This window comes from Scomber scombrus, chromosome 21, assembly GCF_963691925.1.
Source record: "Scomber scombrus chromosome 21, fScoSco1.1, whole genome shotgun sequence".
NCBI classification, from domain to species: Eukaryota; Metazoa; Chordata; class Actinopteri; order Scombriformes; family Scombridae; genus Scomber; species Scomber scombrus.
Window position 1 is genome coordinate 4,585,365 of NC_084990.1, and position 19,545 is coordinate 4,604,909.

Genomic DNA, 19,545 nt, shown 5'->3' on the forward strand with positions numbered 1-19,545 from the left:
TCTGCACCAGCTGAGGTTTTTCAGACCCCCTGCTGATGCGAGTCCACCATACTGTCCACACATGCTCACATAATTCAGGTCCCTGCATCAATGCTGGAATCTGCTTTGTTCTTTTAAATGCCTTCAGATGGCAGTGTACGGCTTCCAGCAGCGAATCATGATTGTTTGATTGGTTGGAGAGATCGCCGGGTGACGACATGTCCGTTTGACCTGGTCAAAGCCTTGCGATGTAGGCGATGACGCAAGTTAAATCAGCAGTATCGGAAATGACGTGATGCCTGCTCAGCACATGTGCGTGTTTTACAAGACAGATAAAGACATTTTAATATGCTAGATAAGCTTTAAGTGTGGCCTTTAAATAAGACTCTATTAAAGGAAGTTTTTCTCTATAAATATACGGTCAAATATTAAACACAGATATTAATATTTGAATGTGTTTCAGTTTTAAATGTGAAGTTAATGTATTGACTTCTGTAGTCTACTTACACTTAATATTTTGAGTACATAAGTGCGTTCACATTGAGAAGTATGGAAAAATGCAGTGCACTGTAAGTACCAGGATGGTGCACTCAAAACAGTCAAAAAGTTGAGTGTGGAACTATGGACACTTCTCGCCCCTTAACAATAGTTTTGCACGTATTTGGACAAAGTTATGATGGTGAAAGATGAAAAGTCAGTAGATATCAAAAGTTATTGCAACAATTGGACCAAATTTTATATTAATTCATCCAATAGTTGTTGACATGTCTCACTGAAAAACAGAAATGTCAACCTGCAGGGGGCGCCAAGGAAAAAGTCAGAGCATCAACAAAATGATGCTTCATCCTCTGGGGACCATGAGTATCTGTAACACATTTAATAGCAATCCATCAAATAGTTGTTGAGATATTTCAGTTTGGAAACACTTTGTGGTCCAATCGACTGACATCACCATTCTGAGAAATATGCTTAACATTTTTTAACAGCAGCTGAAAGTTGTGAGGACAGTTAGTCAAATTGCAGAAAGTATTTGGCATAAGAACCAAATCAGGGCGTGGACCTTTACTGTGGCTGATGTTGTCTGGGATTGTCTTCTCTCACTAGAGAATAACTCAACTTGTTCCCACTCCAGGCCATTTTACAATTTAGCTAACACACCACTCAAGTAAGTAGCTAATGTTGGTCGGGGTTCAATGTGTGTGAGAACATGTTTATATTGAATTAAAGGAATAGTTCAACTTTTGGGATGTATGCTTATTGGATTTCTTTTTGCTAGTAACATGAAAAGATCCATACCACTTTAGTGTCTGCGGAAGCAGTGTGAAATAGCTAGCCTGACTCACTAATTATCACGTTGTATCTCGTTTGATCTGTAGCTACTCACAAACACGAATATAAAAACAACAATTTGTGGTTTTAAGGGAAGTTACTGTAACTATTTCTTGATGAATGGTTATCCAAGAATTCCAGCTGTTTCTTCCTGATTCCAGTTTTTATGCTAAGCTAGGCTAACCACACCCCGGCTCACAGAGATTGTCAGTCTTTTAATCTCAACCTCTGCAAGAAAGTGAATATATATAAAATATTGAACACTTCCTTGTAACTTATGAGGGAGATTTTTCACTGTATTTAAAAAAGAGATAAACAAATGACGAAGTTCCACTTCATAAGTTTTCACTGTGATAGAAAGCTATCAAGCAAATATTTTAGCCTCCTGCTTGAGTAGACCTGAAGGATGGCTAAACCTTCGCCCTGAGGGAAGCAGCTGAAACTCAGCATGTAAAGGGTGCAGAGGGTCAGACACAATGAGCCGAGCCTTAAACATGAGCTTCTCCTCATGTAGCTGTTGAAGATTTTTTTAGGCTAACACCAGTAATCTTACAACACAGTCTGACCAGCTTTTCTAATTTCTTCTTATTTTTAAGACTAAGATGGCCGAACCATCAAATTACATTAAAAGAAAGAACAGATTCAATAAAAGCAGAATAAAACATTTTCATTAGAGTCTTGTCTACATTAAAACTTCGCAACTTCCTTAAAAAAAACAAGCGCTGGTTAACCTTTTTATATAGGCCATCTGAATTTGCATCAAACTTCAGCTTATCATCCAGGACAGTACCCAAATATTTATAGTACTGCACTGCCGTCACCGACTCTCCATTAATCACACAGGGTGCAGGAGGGATGGGCTTCCTCCGAAAATCCACAAATATCTCTTTGGTTTTAGCCTCATTTATCTGGAGGAAGGACTGGTCACACCAGTTAACAAATTCATCCAGTACTGGGCCATGGTTTTGTTCAGAACCATGAAGAAGACTAACTCTACGTATCTGTCATCTGTGTACTTAAGGATGAAACGAGACGCATTTTTACTCTGACATTCATTAGTATGTAGCACAAATAAAAGAGGGGACAGAACACAGCCCTGTGGGGATCCACTGGAAGTATTTTAAAAAAAACATGCAAAACTTGAAAAAAGCTGCACTAATCCATGTTTTCATAATAATAGTGGAAAAAATTATTATGAGTAATATAAAAGTGGTCGCTCGTGTTGATAAATCCACAGAGATTCATCACTATACTCTGCATTTCCCCTCAGTTGTTTAATTATTCACTTAACATATTGAATTTTACTTGATTGTATATATTCTATTTATTCAGATTTACTATTTTACTATTTTCCTATCATTACAATGTTTATTTCCCATTTTATATTACATGCATGTTTTTTTGTTTTTCTTGTTTTTTTTATTATTTTTATTTTACATGTTTTTATATTTTATCCTTTTAATATGAAGCATTTGGTGTATGTCATTTATTTGTTGTAAAGCACAATGACCTGCATTTCTTGTATAAAAAGGTGCCATACAATTAAAGTTATAATTATTATTATTAGTAGTAGTAGTAGTATTATCATTATCATTGTCATACTACTGCTACCATTATGTGTTTTATCATGTTACCAGTTTAGTAGATGTTTCATTCTGTTTTTGCTTCAACCTGTTTCCTTCACTTCAGTACAAAACTAGGCTTGTAAAGTTGCTGTTTAAAAGGTTATAGCTGTGGCTTCCACTGTCTTTTAATACGCTTTTAATGAGGAACTAACATACTGTGTAACATCACTGAGTTGACAACAGTACTCTCAGTGAGGGGTGCTCCACTGTTAAAAGCTACTGATCTGTGGTGACCATGGTGATACAGTACAGTAAGTTCATTTATAAGATTCGATGTTGAAAGCCTCTACTCCAAATGAATGGTAATGTGATATGTGTCTGATGAATGTGTAAATATGTTTTCTAACTGTTTCTGGAAGGGGATGTTTATATCACTAGACACAATCTGTAACACCTCCAGTCAAACATCTGGAATAAACCAAACAGCCAGCAGGGTGAGACTGAACCTTATCTTTTCAGAACCCGATGACCCTTTATAGCACGGTTGTTGTCCATAACAGCTTTATGACCATGTAATAAAACCGCTAAGAGTATGGGGCAGTTGCAAGAAAGTAACCATGAGGATTGCAGGCCTGTGACCCCCTTAAACACTCCCTTCGAGCAAACTGCTTTGAATTGCAGCACACTAGAGAGGGAGAGGCGGCTTCATCATAAGATGGACAAAGCTATTTCTTTGATTAAAGTTTGTGGACATATTCATGTGACCTTTACGTCAAAACCAGACTCGAGTGGGTGGCGGACAAATTGGTCCGTCCACTCAGCTGGCCTGCTCGTCCACCTGCATTTTCATCAGTAGGAGGAGGATAAAAGTCCACATACACACACACACGCATACACACAAACATGCGTACACAGACATATAAAGGCCTCATTGTGAGATAGGGAGAATGCCAAAGCTACAGTAAATGTGAAAACATGTCCACCCTCAAAGATGCACGGATCGCCTTTCACTCCTCCGATCAGAGACAAAGACGCTATTTATTTTTCCCTCGGCGAACCTCTGGACGACACATCAGGTTCCCAGAGGCATCAGCAGAGTGAGGGGGTAACACCTGAAACTTTGGAATCACTATCTCCCAATGTCTCTCTTTGTCTCTCTTTCTGAATCCTTCTCTCGTTCTTTGTCACACTCAGAAGCTTTACAAAACACTTTATCTGCTACATGCACCAGTGACACAGATAAAAGCTCTCAGACTTGCTTGATTCTAACTGGATGACACAGTAAGATACACAAGAAAAGCCTCAGAATAAACTTCTTCTGCTGAGAAGAAGACACAGTAAATAGAGCGCTAAAACCAATATAATCTAAATAAATAATGCTGTCTTAATCTCAATTATTAAGGCCTTTCAAAAGTACCAAAGATGGCCTTTTAAATGGCAATGTCTTTAGTGGTTGGCCGGTCATTGCTGTGGTGATTTTCCACATGCATTTCCCAAAAATGACTTCTTAATAATCACTGTGGCCAATGTGGATTTTTCCTTAGTTTTGTGGCAATTTAAGATTCAGTCAGTGGCACTCTTTTGTTCCACTGTTTAGGCCTCAGTGGTTCTAACCAGTATACCAGTCATGGTCACTGACAACTCCATGAAGCTGTGGGTTTTGTCCACATGCAGAAGTGGTGTAACAGAGGCTCTGGTAAGAATGAGACTCAGTATCCAAACAGTTTGGAGGGTCTTGTCTTTTCTGATTTATGTTTCCCAAAACCAAAAACACATGCTCTTACAGGAGCTGCATGACTGGCTAACTACTGTACTAGTAGTAACTGAGCTTTACTTCCAAGACCAAACATTGCAATAGCTAACAACATTTATTTATATGAGGTTATAGTTTGTGTTAGAAAAAACCTTGTTCAAGACTCACACATCAACTGTGTAGAAGCCAACTACTAGAGTTAAGAGCTAGCAGCTAGTTAGCAGCTAGTCCTGCTCTGTATTAGATTTGGTGTCCAATACATAAACATATTGTTTCAAGATAGCCTACTTATATAACACAAAAATCTGTAACCACTTGTCCAAATGACCTATTACATGTTTTCTTATGATACTGTACACTAGGTATATTCTGCCCTCCATTTCCAAAACATTGCTGCTCCTTGATTTCCATGTTTTCCAATTTTTTTGTATCATGTATACTGCTGAATTCGCAGTATCTATATATCTGGGTATATATGTATGTAGCCTTCTGTGGGGTTATCATATTTGTACGCATCAGATGTTAAACAGTAATAAAAAGTCAGTCGTAGAAAGGGTTTTCAACCAAGTCATTGAGCTAACGTTAACTCACAGAGCTAACGTCTTCTGGCTACTGTAGCTATCAAAAATAAGCTTGCGTTTGTCTAATTCTATATGAACTCAAGGAACTCTTGTGTCAAAGATTAGCATACATTTCAAATGGTAAATGCTGCACTGTAATTGGAAACATGCAGTGCTACATTGTAAAGCCTAAGAGTTTAGCACTGTATCTTAGAGATGTTTAGCAAGGAGTCAACTGAGTCAATAGCTAGCTTCACTGTAAGTTTGTTCAAGTAATTTGCAGTGACAATATAATCTCATTGAAATCTGAACATACAAAGCATTTTTTTTTTTTCCACGCTTTTTACATGTCCACACCAACAGCTCAACAGACTCAACAGCTGAAGTTGTTCATATCAGACTTGATATACACTTGGATGGTTTAGAGCTGTCTATAAATAAAGACATTTTGACTGGAAAATTATCAAATGTACCTCAAATTTGAAAGGGTTGCTCACACTGCCAACAACTGGATAGTTTGTTGCCATGGTAATCCTTGCAACCTCTTTAAACGAGATTAGCAGAAGAAGCAAAATCATACAATCAGTCATATCTATATCATTCACATAAATCTGTATGCTTTCGTTCTGCCTATTTCTGTTTGTGTTTCACTGTCAGTGCCCTGGTACGCTGGCTCCCTGACAGGATTTATTGGCACATCTAAATGGAACAGATCCATTGATATTGTTATTAGTTACACCTGTGTTTTTCCTGCTCTTACAAGTCCAAACGTCTGATATGAGAGGAATCTATAACGGCTAGGACAGGTACACTATGTGATAACGTTCCATCACCGAAGGATAAATGAGAGGCAACACAATCGCTTGTTGAGAAATACTGTTTGGAGTGTTGAGCAACCGAGCATAAATCAATTTTATAGGGCTCCAGGGTTAGGTAAAATCATCACGCCTAGAGTTTTTAGTTCTTCCACAGTCAGCAAAAACACTAACTTACCACCGTAAAAAAAGTTTCCAACTGCTGGACTTTATCAACAATTGACATCATCAGAAATGAATTAATAAATAAATGGACAATAAAGTTACAGCTCCATAACACACCATATGTTAAGAAATGATATCATTCTAGCTATTTGTTGTATATAATATTGTACTACCAGCATCTTCAGCATCACTCTCATTCACCTTTTACAGTTGTATGCAGTTTATCTGAGACATGACACCACATCCTTTTTAACTTTTCTGTTGTCTTTGGGTCAATTTTGACCCGGGAGGACAACAGGAGTTGACTCAAAAATGAGGTATAGTTTCTTTAAATGAGGCCTTTTGACCATAATTTCCAAAAAATAATGTGTAAAACCTGTGGTAATAAGTTGGAATGAAGTTAAAAAGGCTAAAAACGTCTAACACAGAATTGGGTGATAATTTATACCTCATGCTTTATAAACAGTCAAACCAGACCAGGTCCATTGTGACCCAGGAGGACAAAGGGTAATAAAAGTAGAATATACTGAATACAAAAAATGGATGTAGCTACTGTGACTTCACCTACTGGTTTGTGTACTTGTGTTTTGAACATGGATGTACTATAAGTGCTGGATATGTTGCCTCTGCTCCGCCTTGCTGCAAATTTCCCCCCAATTCCCCCCAAAAATCCCCCTGATCGGTAGAGGTTTCATATTTGTAAAACTTTCCTTGAGCTGAGAAAGTGATTCAAAAATCATATGGATAATTTAATGGCACTGAGCAAAAAAAAGTTGAAGCATGTAAAAAAGTAAAAAAAGAAGCTTATGTAAATAAGTAGAAGTAAGTATAAGCAGTAAGTAGTAGAAGTAATAAAAAGTTATCATAAGTAAGTATAGTAGGTACAGTTCTTCCGACCAGTGGTGAGATGTCATCAGGTAGGTTTGATTTATCAAAGATGCTAGCAAAGCAACAGAGTACATAAGAATAACAGCAGAAACATCATATAGGTAGATCTACTGTTTCTTTAGATGTTACAGTTACAGCTGAAAACGACAACAGAAAGAAACAAGTTTGCCCATATCTCCGCAATTCAATAAACTGCCAGTTGTCTACCCGGAAGCGACTATTGTTGTTAGCACAATGCCACAATGATTCAGTTTATTCATGAACCGATGCCATTGTAGACAAAGGATAATACCAGCTGCGATATAGATATCAGTCAAGATGAAGCACATAAATGAAACATTAAGTCGTTTATTCCAACGTCAACACATCCCCTGACGTGTAAACTTCAAAAATGAGAAACAGAACTGAATGTTTGAGTCTTAAAATAAGAGAGAACTGCTGCTGACTCCAGCATCTGCTCCTAGTCACACCATCGGAGGAGGGAAGCGGCAGATGGTTATCAGTTTGGATAGAGGTGGTATGTTTTAACCATCTCGTGACAGGCATGGAGCTGTGGAGTGACTGCTCCGATCACAGAGCAGAGCCCAGCAGCTCTGTTGAAAGGCAGGAATGCATCTCTCTGCTGTTCTGTGAGCTACAGCTGAGTTTCCTGCATGTCCTTATAGAAAAACCAACTTCTAGTCATGTGCTGGAGGTTCCACATAAACGCTGCAGGTTGTCATTCCAATTAAATAGCCTATTATATTGTTTTACTTATCAGTTACTGTTACCCAAAACTTTTGCATTGACACTATATTGACAGTGTTACTTTAATGGCTTTTCCTGGAATGTGTCCTGTATATCCTCACATGTAACTATCACTCCTCCTGTGCTGCTGATGATCTGCATTGATTAACCTTGAAAGCCAGCTGCAGGCTGAGCAAGATTTCATCAAGGAACCCGTATTGGATGAGACATGCATAATTGCGCAAGGCCTTTGAAATGTTTCACCGCATCTCTCAAATTAGAGGATGCAGATGGAAGGCACGTACCAGACCCGACTACCAAGCAGTCCCTTAGACCAATAATGAACTTGCTGAACTTGTATTAAAGCTCTTTCTAAATGAACTATTTTTGTATTGTTTTGCATTCAGTATGGGTATAAACTAACTCAAAACTGATGTTAGAGGTGGCATGATTACATAGAAAGTCAATGGAAAGATGAGATTACATGTGAATTCACACAGGTCAGCACAAACTGACACAGAGATGCATCCACATGAGTTGAAAATGTTTCAACTTGGCCAAAAAAATTGTGTATATCCCACGTGGCAGAAATTCTCATTTTCTATCCCAGCACAACATGGAATCAGAAACCTGTTCTAATATTACAATTCATTCATCCTTGACACCAAATTTGCACTCTCCTTCTTCAGTATATTGCCATTTTGCTGATGCAAAGCCTCTGCCACATCCTAAATACCATCACAGGGACATATACACTCCAGATGAATATCATGTATACTGTACAATCAGCAGTCTGACCTGTAGCTCTTTGCTCTTCCTCTGCAGCCCGATGTTGAGGGCTTCCTCTGCTTCTAGCTTGGAGCTGGTACTGGTGATCTCCAGGTCCTTCCTTCAGAGAGAAAAAGCAAGATTATGAACTAAAATTATATTATAATTTATTGTTAAACATTATTATTTAAAAAAACCAAACAAATCCACACAGATCAAAAATCTAAACTTTATCACTTTAAGACAATTTCAACAAGCCCCATTTGAAATCCAAATAAAAAATGTGTGCACATCCATAGCTTAATGAATACAAGTTTGAACTGGATTTATACTTCACACAAATACCTTAAAGCACAGATTTAGATTTATAGTTCACTGTCAGATTTCCCCTTGATGTCACCATCACACTAGATGAATATAATATAATAATCCCCCACAGTCAATCTCTATTGGCACATTAAAAACTTGTAGGAGCTAACAGCCCAAATTGACCAATCACAGCTCTAGCAGTTTTCTGTAGCTACGATGTAACCCATTAAAGGGATAATTCACATATTTTTAAAGTAGGGTTGTAGGTGATACTTGTATGCAATACTTTATGTATTTCCTGTTGTAGATTTGGATCCCAATTTTAACCACTTATTTTTAAAAAGGCTTAGTTTAAGTGAATGCTATATTTGGAATATTTTCACCACTTTACCTTGCTGTCAGATGGTGGTTTCCTTTGGCACTACATTTTCTCAACCACAGAACTTCTGTATTCCTACGCATGTCATGTACTGTAATACGCCTTAGATCAGCTGTTTGGGTCAGAAAGTGCTGTTGCGGTGTAATACAGCACAGTACAGGAATGTATGACGTATGTGCAGTAAGTTTGTATTCAGATTTATCTGCTGACAGTAGAACGTTTCTCTGTGCTCATTGAAAAGGTCATTTTATAATCATGCCTACAAGCAGGATTTGTGACATCACTAGTTTTGAAGTAAGTTAATGTGGAAACTCCAAGCTTCCAGTGCACAAACACATAGAACAGACTTTATAATGTAATGGGAGACATCTTGTATCCAGCTGTTAAAGAAGTGGATGTAATTTAATGGAATTTAACTTGGTAATGATACTTTTTTTGGTGGAAAAAGCATTGTTATTTGTCTTTCTACATGTCTGGAGGAGATTTCTAAGTTAATTTAAAGTTTTGCTTAACTTGACACTTGTCTTCTATGAAAAAATTAGCGTCAAGCTACTAGCAGCAATCACAGTCTTGCTACAGGTCTGAGGAAGACCTTTCTCAATTCAATTAAATTCCTCTTGAGTCCTATTCAGTAAATTCATTGTTTTTCAAGACCTGCAGATACTCTACAATTAAGTTTCATAGAATTGAAGGTTGAGGTGAGTGACAGATTTTATATTCCCTCCCGATATAGACTGTTTGAAAAACACAGCATCTTAGCAACCAGGTGAGTGACTCACTTTATTAGTGATCACAGTAAAAGAGGGTCATGTAACAACTGATGCCAAAGACAGCAGATTTTATCATATTGTTCAGTGATTTGTGTGTGTGTGTGTGTGTGTGTGTGTGTGCGTTTTATGACAGTTGCTTCTTGTCTTCAGTTGATTATTGCTGCAAGGTAAACCACAGTGAATTATTCCATTTGCTCTCATGTTACTGAAGACAGATTGCAACATGTTGGGATGTTAGCGATGTTGTGCCTGTAGGGGCGTTCACCTCAAAGAGGAGACAACTGGACCGTGGAGCAGCTATATAACATATATTACAGCCTCCAAGAGTCCAAACTGCTCTGCCTCAGGACAGCAGCATCATATCAAAATGTCAAGAAGTCCATCAGTTTTTCTTCTTCCCCCGGGGTTAATATGATATGATCAGGGCGGTTGGAAGAGCTACTGACAGACGTTGTCACATGTGTTAAGGTGGGGGTAAAATTCTTTCACCATGTTTTTTCTCTTGGGTTTTAAACCTTTATAGCCTACATCATAGTTGGCATAAATGTATATGTATAGTTAGTTACTAGACCCATCCTTTAAGACCACTTTAAGATTTGATTACATGTTACAGAGAATTCTACAGAATTTGATCTGAGCTTCAATAAACTGCATCATAACATGCTCATATTTACAAAACCAATCTGTTATCATTAATAGGAAAAACTAAAAGAAAAGGGGCATAAAAAAGATTTGACATTCACTGACATCATATTAGTAGCATTACTAGCAAATGGACCTTTGACTGACCTTTTGATGAGGTCTTCTAGTCCGCTCCTCATCTTCTCCATCTCTCCAAGACTCTCCTGAGTGGATCTGCTATCACCTTCCAGCTTCCTCCTGCTCTTTTCTAGCTCACCACGCTGACGGCGTTCCTGATCCAGCTGGTACTCCAACTGAACATCAGTGACGTCACCGGAAAAGGCCAAAGACATAAGATACGATGATTACCATGGGTTCAAGATCGGGGTTAATTTTTTCTGAGGTTTTGAAGGCTACAGCTTGACTATATTTGCCAATAGTGAAATATTTAGTGCCTGTAATCGATATCTTTTATATCGACCGTTGACCATATTCATTAGATTGGCCTTTTTTGGACAATTTCTATGCATGAAATTACATGTTTTCACACTCACTGGCAAACAGGGTTACAATTAAGTCAAATAACCTTGAGTTTCCATATCTTCCATCATAACTTAAACATTACTGCAGTATTTCATGCATGCTTCTGTTGGTTTCCAGGGTTTGACCAACACACCAGTTTATCAATACAATAAATTGACTTTATTTGATAGATTTAAGGTTCAAATAGAAGAAGAAATACTTCATATTATAATTGTGAACAATAGATAAACCAAATAAGTGATTACCTCTTCAGCTTGCATCTGTAGCTTGGTGTTCTGTTTGGTCAGCAGGTTCACCTTCTCCTCTTCGCTCTGCAGGTCCTCGATGGCCTGCTGCTGGGATAAAACAAGATGTCTAAGCCTGGGCTGAACGTATGTCCTTAAAATCACTTCATCATCCTCCATCACACTGCCTCACATCCATCTGTCTGCCATATTGAGGTTTGGAAAGATAAGGAGTCATTTGGTTGCGGAGAGAACGTCAAAAGTCGTCATCAGTTTTATCTGACGGATCGATTGTTTTCTTTCTTCCTTTCGGTCCAAAAGCGTTGCAACACTAAACCAAACAGTGACTCTGTGCCTAAACTCACTGCAACAGCTGTAAGACCTCTTATAATGCCAAGATGATCCATCTTCCCCCTATTTCTCTCTTTGTATTCCAAACTAAATCCATAATCTGAGACATGTTCAACAAATAATAGGAAGATAATGAAGCTTGATGCTAAATTGTTCCCACAGATTACACAATGACACCGACTGCTACTGTTGGTTGAAACATCTGGGAGAAATTAGCCAACAAGGGCCTCTTATAGCTGCCATAGCTTACGACGAGGTTGTCGAGGGTTAAGATTTCTTTCGATTTCAAAGCATCTGCTCCACTTTAGAAAGCACAGTTCGCAGTGTGTCTGATGGGGAGCACATTTATCATGAGTGCCACTTTTGGCAGCTCCACAGGCCATATGGTTCTGCTTTCATAAAATGATGTTTCGGTCCCAGTCGAGCAGCGAGCAAGGCATCAACTCTGTAGTCTGATAAATGTAGCGAGGCTATCCATTACGCTAATAAACAATCACAGATAAAGCCAAAAAGCATGACATATCATTTAAGTATGTGTGTAGTTTACGCAGCCTACACAGAGCCTGACATGAATCTTTATCTTACCTGACTTTGAGGTAGACATTGAAACGATAAGGAATTTGAAGGAGGGATGAGTGTAAATATAAGAATTTGGAACTAGTTTGACATTACAATCCCCCACTCAAAGTCCGCTCACTAGATTTTCCTAGAGCTTCTAGGATATAAAATTGGTTTCATCTGCAAGTTTGTGGATTAATTGGAAAACTAGAATAAATTTAAGTTTCAAGATTTAAGACTTTTACTTGCAGCATTAAATGGCATATTATGTGCAACTTCAAAGTCAAACACAGTGTGTGAAGTTTGAGTTTTAACCTTAATTTGAGTCCATTAGAAGTCCACAGAGAAGCTTTATGGAGCTTACAGGTCAACAGAACCTCTGAGCAAACTCCATTTGGAGATGAAGACCATGTGGTATGGTTGAAAGCTCCATTAAAAAATGGGTAAAGGGACCTTGAATTGGGATTGTCTTCGGGAATTGTAATTTCTTCTTACTGTTGATTGTTTCGTTTACGGTGATCGTCAACAGTGGATCAAGTTATGCTTTATTTAAAGGGAAATTCCACAATTTTTACACATGAAGACCATGTGATACGCTTGAAAGCCCGAGAATTAGTAAATGGACCTTGGGTTGGGATTGTCTTTATCAAGCTAATTATAATGTATTCATACTGCTGGTTGTTTTGCTTACAGTGATCATCAACAACTGATCAACTAATGCTTCATTTAAAAGGGAATTCCACCATTTTTACACAAGAAGGCTAGTTTACTCACAATGGGGAGTACGCCTAAAGCTGGATAACTTGCTGGATTATCAGGGCTACCTCAATTTGGGCTCAGAGACTACAAATGTATAAACTGGAAACGATATGATACGATACGATACAACATACTTTATTGTCCCTGTAGGGAAATTTGTCTTGGACTCAAAGGCTGGCTCCACAGTTACAGTAAAACTAACTACATACGAACAAAACAGCACCAGCTGTTTCAATCACAACAATAAATTGTACACAACAAAATATTGCACTCATCTCCATGATAAAACACAATGCACATTGCTCATTGTAACACATATTGCACATACAGTAGTAAGAGATATGTATGTGTGGGTAAATGCTCTGCAGGGAAAAATATGCTATCGTTTGCATTATGGGTAATGTAGGATCCAGTATTTGACCATTCTTTTTTCAACCCTATTTCCAGCAAGTTCCCCAACTTTACGGCAGTGCAATACTAAATCACTGGAGTGGCCATTTAATACTGTACATTGCATATCCTGTATATCCTGAACCTTTACAACAATCACTGTACTCTCACCTCACTGAGCTCCACCAGATGTTCTTTCTCTTTTCTGAGCTTCTGCACCGCCTCGTCCTTCTGAAAAAGATGATCTGACAGCCTCCTCACCTCGCTGTCCGATGACTAGAGAGAGAAAAAGAAAAAAGATAAAAGTCATCATATTAGATAACTGACTTTTCTGCAAAGTATCATTCTCCTGCACATGCTAGATTTTGTGTCTATCCAGCCATCCACCATGGCTTGTGAAAACAGTTTCATTCTGAAGGCTTGGACTTTGCAGCCGCACCGTAAAACAATTATCTCCTGTCATGACAGAAACAGATGTCATGAATTTGACTCTTTCTTGTGGACATCAAAGCTTTTCGATTTGCATGCGGATTCCTGGTTCCTATTGAAGACACGGAGACCTAATGAGACAAGTGTGAAAGTTCAGAATGCGTCGAGGCATTGGACTGTATATGTGAGCCAACAGACTGGGATATATGGTAATGGTGGTGTCAATTTGGCCACAAATATCCGTATGGGGTAAATTTCAGAACAGACAGATGATTGAATTCAGCTTAAAACTTTTGCTCCTTTCGTTCAAACACATCATGTCCAATCATAATAACTGATATGAAAACATACCACAAACATTAGACATCCTTACATCATTTTTTTTCAAAGCTCTGTGTCAACTCTGCTATAAAACAAGCCCGGTCTTGTTGCATTCACTGTGCTGGAGTCCTCTCACAGTTCTCTCTTACATTATCTTTACCGCACAGGAGGAGATCAGCCAAAGAAACCCCCATAATAAATACATGAAGCTCTAAAATCAGATCGAATTAATCAGGGTAAATTTGTAGTAGCTGAATCAACACCATCCTACACCACTTTCTTTCCATTGAGACACACAGTGATGTAAGTACAGTACATTCTTGTGGCATTCTTGAACAAAGATAGCATCTTAATCCTATAATACACCTCAGTGAGACAGATAAAGGGGTTTTGGTGAGGGGCTGTAATGGAGATGTAAGAGCAGTCTTTGCCAGTGTCTACACAGAGGAGACGGCTCTTCATAACAGCAGAGAAAAAACTTCTTGCCAGTAAAGAGTTCAAGTAGGATTCAGTAAGAAATGTGAAATGAGATTTATATCACAGAAATAGGTAAAAGTGAAACAGATAGCTATTCACTATTCTATAATGTTTGAGTAAAAAACCCACTCAGCTTGGTGAGTGTTACTGTAGGGTTACAGAGTCTACACAAATGGACCAAACTTGCAATAGTTTTTGTTGTGTAGTAATTGGGACAAAACTGTACAACCTAGCTAACAGAAAAATATTAAATTATAATGTTACTTGGTACTGATACACTGACAGTGTATATACTTGCAATTTGAAAAATAGTTAATAATATCTGTATAAACACAAGCAGTTATCCAGTCATTAGCCATTGCTTAATCCGTGATTTCATCCTATTCATATTTATTTATATATATACTTCATATATATATATCAAGTTTCTATAACAAATTGTGAACTACAGACCTGTTAAGAAAGCTTCAATAGTCGATCTGACTGATCAATAAATGTGTGATTAAACCTTGATTCATGTTTCAGAGAGCAGAGAGAGTGTATTTTTTAGGTTTTACACCACTCATTTTTGGAGAAAAAACATCTACTATCACACAATACCATGTCCTATTTTATTTAAGACATGAAAATATAACATAGCAATAATGATTGAAATGTATTTTAGGAACTTAATAGAACTGTGGGGTTTATTGTATAACCATTAGAGCCATCAGTCTTCACTGCTACATCATAAAAAGAAATGCTCATAACTACGATCTTATTAAAACTATTAATTATTCATTTAACTAAAACACATGTCAATAGATAAGGGTCAAGTTTGACCCAGAACAGCCTCAATGGACAAAATATGTAGCACCTATACAAATGTATAACATTTTAATATATTTTAATTTCTGTGCATTATGGCCACTTTAGGGGAGGGTAATAGACATTTGGGGTGTTTTTACAGCTGTCAAAAGTCAAAATGGGTGAAATTTGACCTGAACAGTATGTAAGAGTTAAGCGCTACATCCATGATATGTACGAAAAGCTAACCCACCATTGTGAGTTTGGACAGTCTGGTAATTTTCCATCACTACAACTTGGACCCATTATGAGAGACAGGTAGTCCTCTAAAACACCGGACGCTAAATGTGCGGGAGCAGCCAGCAACTCAGCAGATGTTGAAACAACTGTATCAGTGCAAGCGTTAGCAAGCTAGCCTGAATAACTATTATTTAGAAAGTGCTTCCACTTGCTGAGTAGAATACAATATATCACATATGTTAAATGTTAAAAAAAAGCAGTACATAGCCAATACGATCTAGGATAGTTGAAAGAGGGGAAATAAATGTCTCCTATAAAAGTTTGCGGGATATGAAGGGCTACTCATGCTCCAGTGGAAGTTGGATATTTTCAGATGTCAATCAACTGTAGCTATGAAATGCCCACCCGGAGGTTTGATACTTAGACGCTGTTTCCACTAATGTAAACCAAAATGGTTTCATCCTCTTTTGAAAAGTGGAAGAATATGCACAATAACTATAGTATAGTTGTAGTTTAGTTTGACTTTAACACTATGTTGAAATTCCAGTAAAATATAGTATAATATATTTGCTGTGTCTGTGGTCTTTAATGTACTCTGACATGTAACATTCTGTCTGTGCTATCACTGTAGCAGCCATCAATCAGTCTCCACTTCCATCCTGTGATGAAGATCCCATAATGCTCTACCTGTTTATCCCGTTCAGACGCAGTAAGGGCGCTCTCTAGTTCCTCCAGGTCTCGTCTGAGGTTGCCGCACTCGGTCTCCAGCCTGTCCCTGTGGAGGACCAGCTGGTTGGAACAGGCCTCCTCCTCCTCCAGACGGTCTGACAGGCCTGATAGCTGCCGTTCCAGCTCACGCCGGGCCTTATCCAGCTGGACACAGCGTTGCTCCGATGCCTGGGCGCTTTCTTGCTCCTGTAGGTTTGCAAACAGAGATATTTTTTTTTCTCCAATATTTTTTCATCTTCATGCACCATATATATCAAACTTGAGATTGGCTGGAATACATTTAATGCAAGACATACTATCATTTATTTTTCTTTATCCAGCTGTACTGCTGTATTTAACACATTGTGACCTTTGTATAACTTTGTTTTGCATTGATTCTGTGGATCCTGGTACCTTCATTCATGTTTATCAGATACTGAAGTGATACATTCGGCAATTAATTTTTAATATTTACAATGTACAATTAATGAGAAATTTCCCCTTTAGTTTTTTTCCCCAAACATTGTTCTTTTCAAATTACTACAGTAATCACATTGCTATTCATTTGGATGACTCAGCAGTAACATGCATTGACCCATACTGTGGTTTTGGTAAGCAGGTTAACTAGTTAAATGAGTTAAAAGAAAGAAAAGGGGTGAGGTTCAATGTGATAAGAAAAACAGAGAACAGACGCTAAGTGATTAAAAGTAAATAGGATGGGATTAAATGAATAAAAGGAGCTGAAGGAAAGAAAGACTATTAGTTCAGAGTGTCTTACCACAGATTATGCCATAAAATGCGACTTTCCTCCCTCCAGTCAGAAGAACCCTTTCCTTTGTTAGTCTAGATTGTTTCCTTAATATAGTACAGCTGAAAAGGCAACACAATGACGCACAGCGCTGGCGTGATAAGCAAGCTGTACCAAACACCAGATCTCTTAGTCAACAGCAACCCATGACAGGCGAGAGGAGATCTGATAGTCAGAGCCTGCTCTGGGTTCTGTTACTTTCTTATGGACCAGGCATCATGGGCAAGGCATCTGGAACGAGCCAATAGCATACCCAAATATCTGGGCATTTGTGAAAAGATCAGGCGACCACATTTCCATCTGCATTTATTTCCATAAAAGTCCTTGGTTTGCTCTCTCTCCCTGCCTCTTCTGACTGTCTTCACATCATTTTTCTTCCGCGTGATAAGCTGTTTGCACCTTTAACACTTTGACCTAGTGGTGGCTGAACAGGTGTTAGCAGGTATGACAAGACAAGATCGATAACAGCTTCGACACACAAAGGACATGTATACACAGAGCACAAGTGTCTGCACATACGTTCCTTACACGTGCATCCATCTCTCGAACACACACTCTCACACACACACAAACAACCCACACACACACACACACACACAAATGCACACAGGCTGGTGTTGAACAAACACTATGTAGGATGTAGCACTGCTCTAGAGGCAGACATTTTAAGTCCTGCTTGATTGAGAAGAGTCAAACAATGACTGAAAAGGGTCATGACAGTCAAAGGGTAGCCAAAGACTAGTTATAAATTATAAGACAAGCTGTCATTATTAGTAGTGAAAAAAGATACAGAGAAAACTTCTCTCTTAGCGTTAGCATTGCCTGAACACACTAGTTTGTGTTTTGAGATATTTTTGAATGTAAATAGTGAAAAAACTGTAAGTATAGCAATTGAAAAGACATTTTATTACCACGCTCTACAAAGGATTGTTCTACATTGCCTCTGTTTTGTTTTTGTACTATGTTTTCATTGTTTAGCAGAATGTCCTTTACTTAGCTACTTATCTGCTAACTCTTAGCAGGTTAAATCCGTCTCTCTCCTCTGCTCCGCTCTACTCTCTGTTTGTGTGTCTTGGATGTATAAAGAGCAGCAGGCCTGTATGTCTGTTTGACCGAGGTTTGGCTGAGCTATACCCAAAGAGAAGAGAGGCCTCTGAAATAAACAGAAAATGTTTTATTTATCTCATTCATAGCTTTCTTCTCGTCAGCGTCACTCTTCCTTCATTCTCTTTCTCTCTGTTCTTAGCTAGCTTGTTGATCTGGGGAGGAGGGGCCAGTTTTGAATGGTGTGTTTACAAACACCAACTGACAAATCCTGCACGGTGTACCTTTAAGATGTAGTAGCTAAATAATTTTCAGGGGACAAACTAAACAAAGCGTAAGCAGTAATGTGAACGTTGGGTTGAATCTTACTAGGTTGAAGAGCCTAATTATCCTAGTGACACTAATTGTCACATTATCTTACAGTTAACTAGGTTTTTACAACCTGCTGGTTTTGTGCCATATAGTAATGAAACAAAAAGTCCTTGCCATTCATATTTTGACCAGATATTAAAGACTTCCATTTAGCTAACATTCATGATAAAACCTTTCACACCTTGCCTCGACACATAGGCCTTTTTCAAAGAATACATTAGTACATGTCACAGCAGGAAAGGCACACGTGTAAATAGTAAAAGTAATTATATATGAGTTCCTTTTAGCTGTTTCAGTATTAGGGTTCTGCTTACTTTTACATTTTTATATAACAGTGGAATGTTAATTAGCATCACCTGTACTAACAGTACACTTGCACCTATTACAAGTCAAAATATCGAGCTATATATAAACTCCACAATAATCCACACATATTTTATGTAAAAACCATCAAAATTTACCCACAGCTGCTAATCTGTGCTCCAGTGTGGTGCTAAAGCTATCCCAATCCAGTTCTTCAGGTTCTGGTTCTGGTCCAGGTTCCACATGGTTCCCATTGGCTTCTTCAGAGTCATCTGAGAGGGAGTGGCAGTGCTGGATGCGCCTTACAGACATTATCTAGATTACTTCCTCCAGTCAGTATGCAGCCTTGCTGTGGACACTTCACCTGTATGTCAATGTAGCAACTTGCCCACCTTTGTCCTGACAGTGCTTCCGTGCTCCTGCAAAGAGGTGTGATCGCTTCTTTCTCTCTTTTTTTGCTTCTGTTCTCTTGCTTGGCATACAGCTGTTCTTGTTCCAGGTGGGTTTCAGCAGGGAGAACAGGAACAGTAGTAATTCACTCACGGATGGTGCTCCAGTCTGTACTTTCCCCAACAGCTCTGCTCACCTTTCTTTTCCTTCCTCAC

The 19,545-nt window shown here is 38.4% G+C and overlaps 1 protein-coding gene across 1 annotated transcript in view; it reads right to left on the minus strand.

The window, feature by feature from the left end:
- LOC134003823 (putative uncharacterized protein MYH16) overlaps positions 1-19,252 on the minus strand; it is a 35,538-nt gene extending 16,286 nt beyond the window's left edge. The window contains exons 1-6 of the mRNA XM_062443177.1: positions 19,103-19,252; positions 16,393-16,620; positions 13,624-13,728; positions 11,416-11,502; positions 10,796-10,941; positions 8,579-8,669 (exon numbers count right to left, since the gene is read on the minus strand). Coding sequence (XP_062299161.1) covers positions 8,579-8,669; positions 10,796-10,941; positions 11,416-11,502; positions 13,624-13,728; positions 16,393-16,620; positions 19,103-19,252 — 807 coding nt within the window. The remainder of the gene's footprint in view (positions 1-8,578; positions 8,670-10,795; positions 10,942-11,415; positions 11,503-13,623; positions 13,729-16,392; positions 16,621-19,102) is intronic.
- Positions 19,253-19,545: the final 293 nt, after the last annotated feature.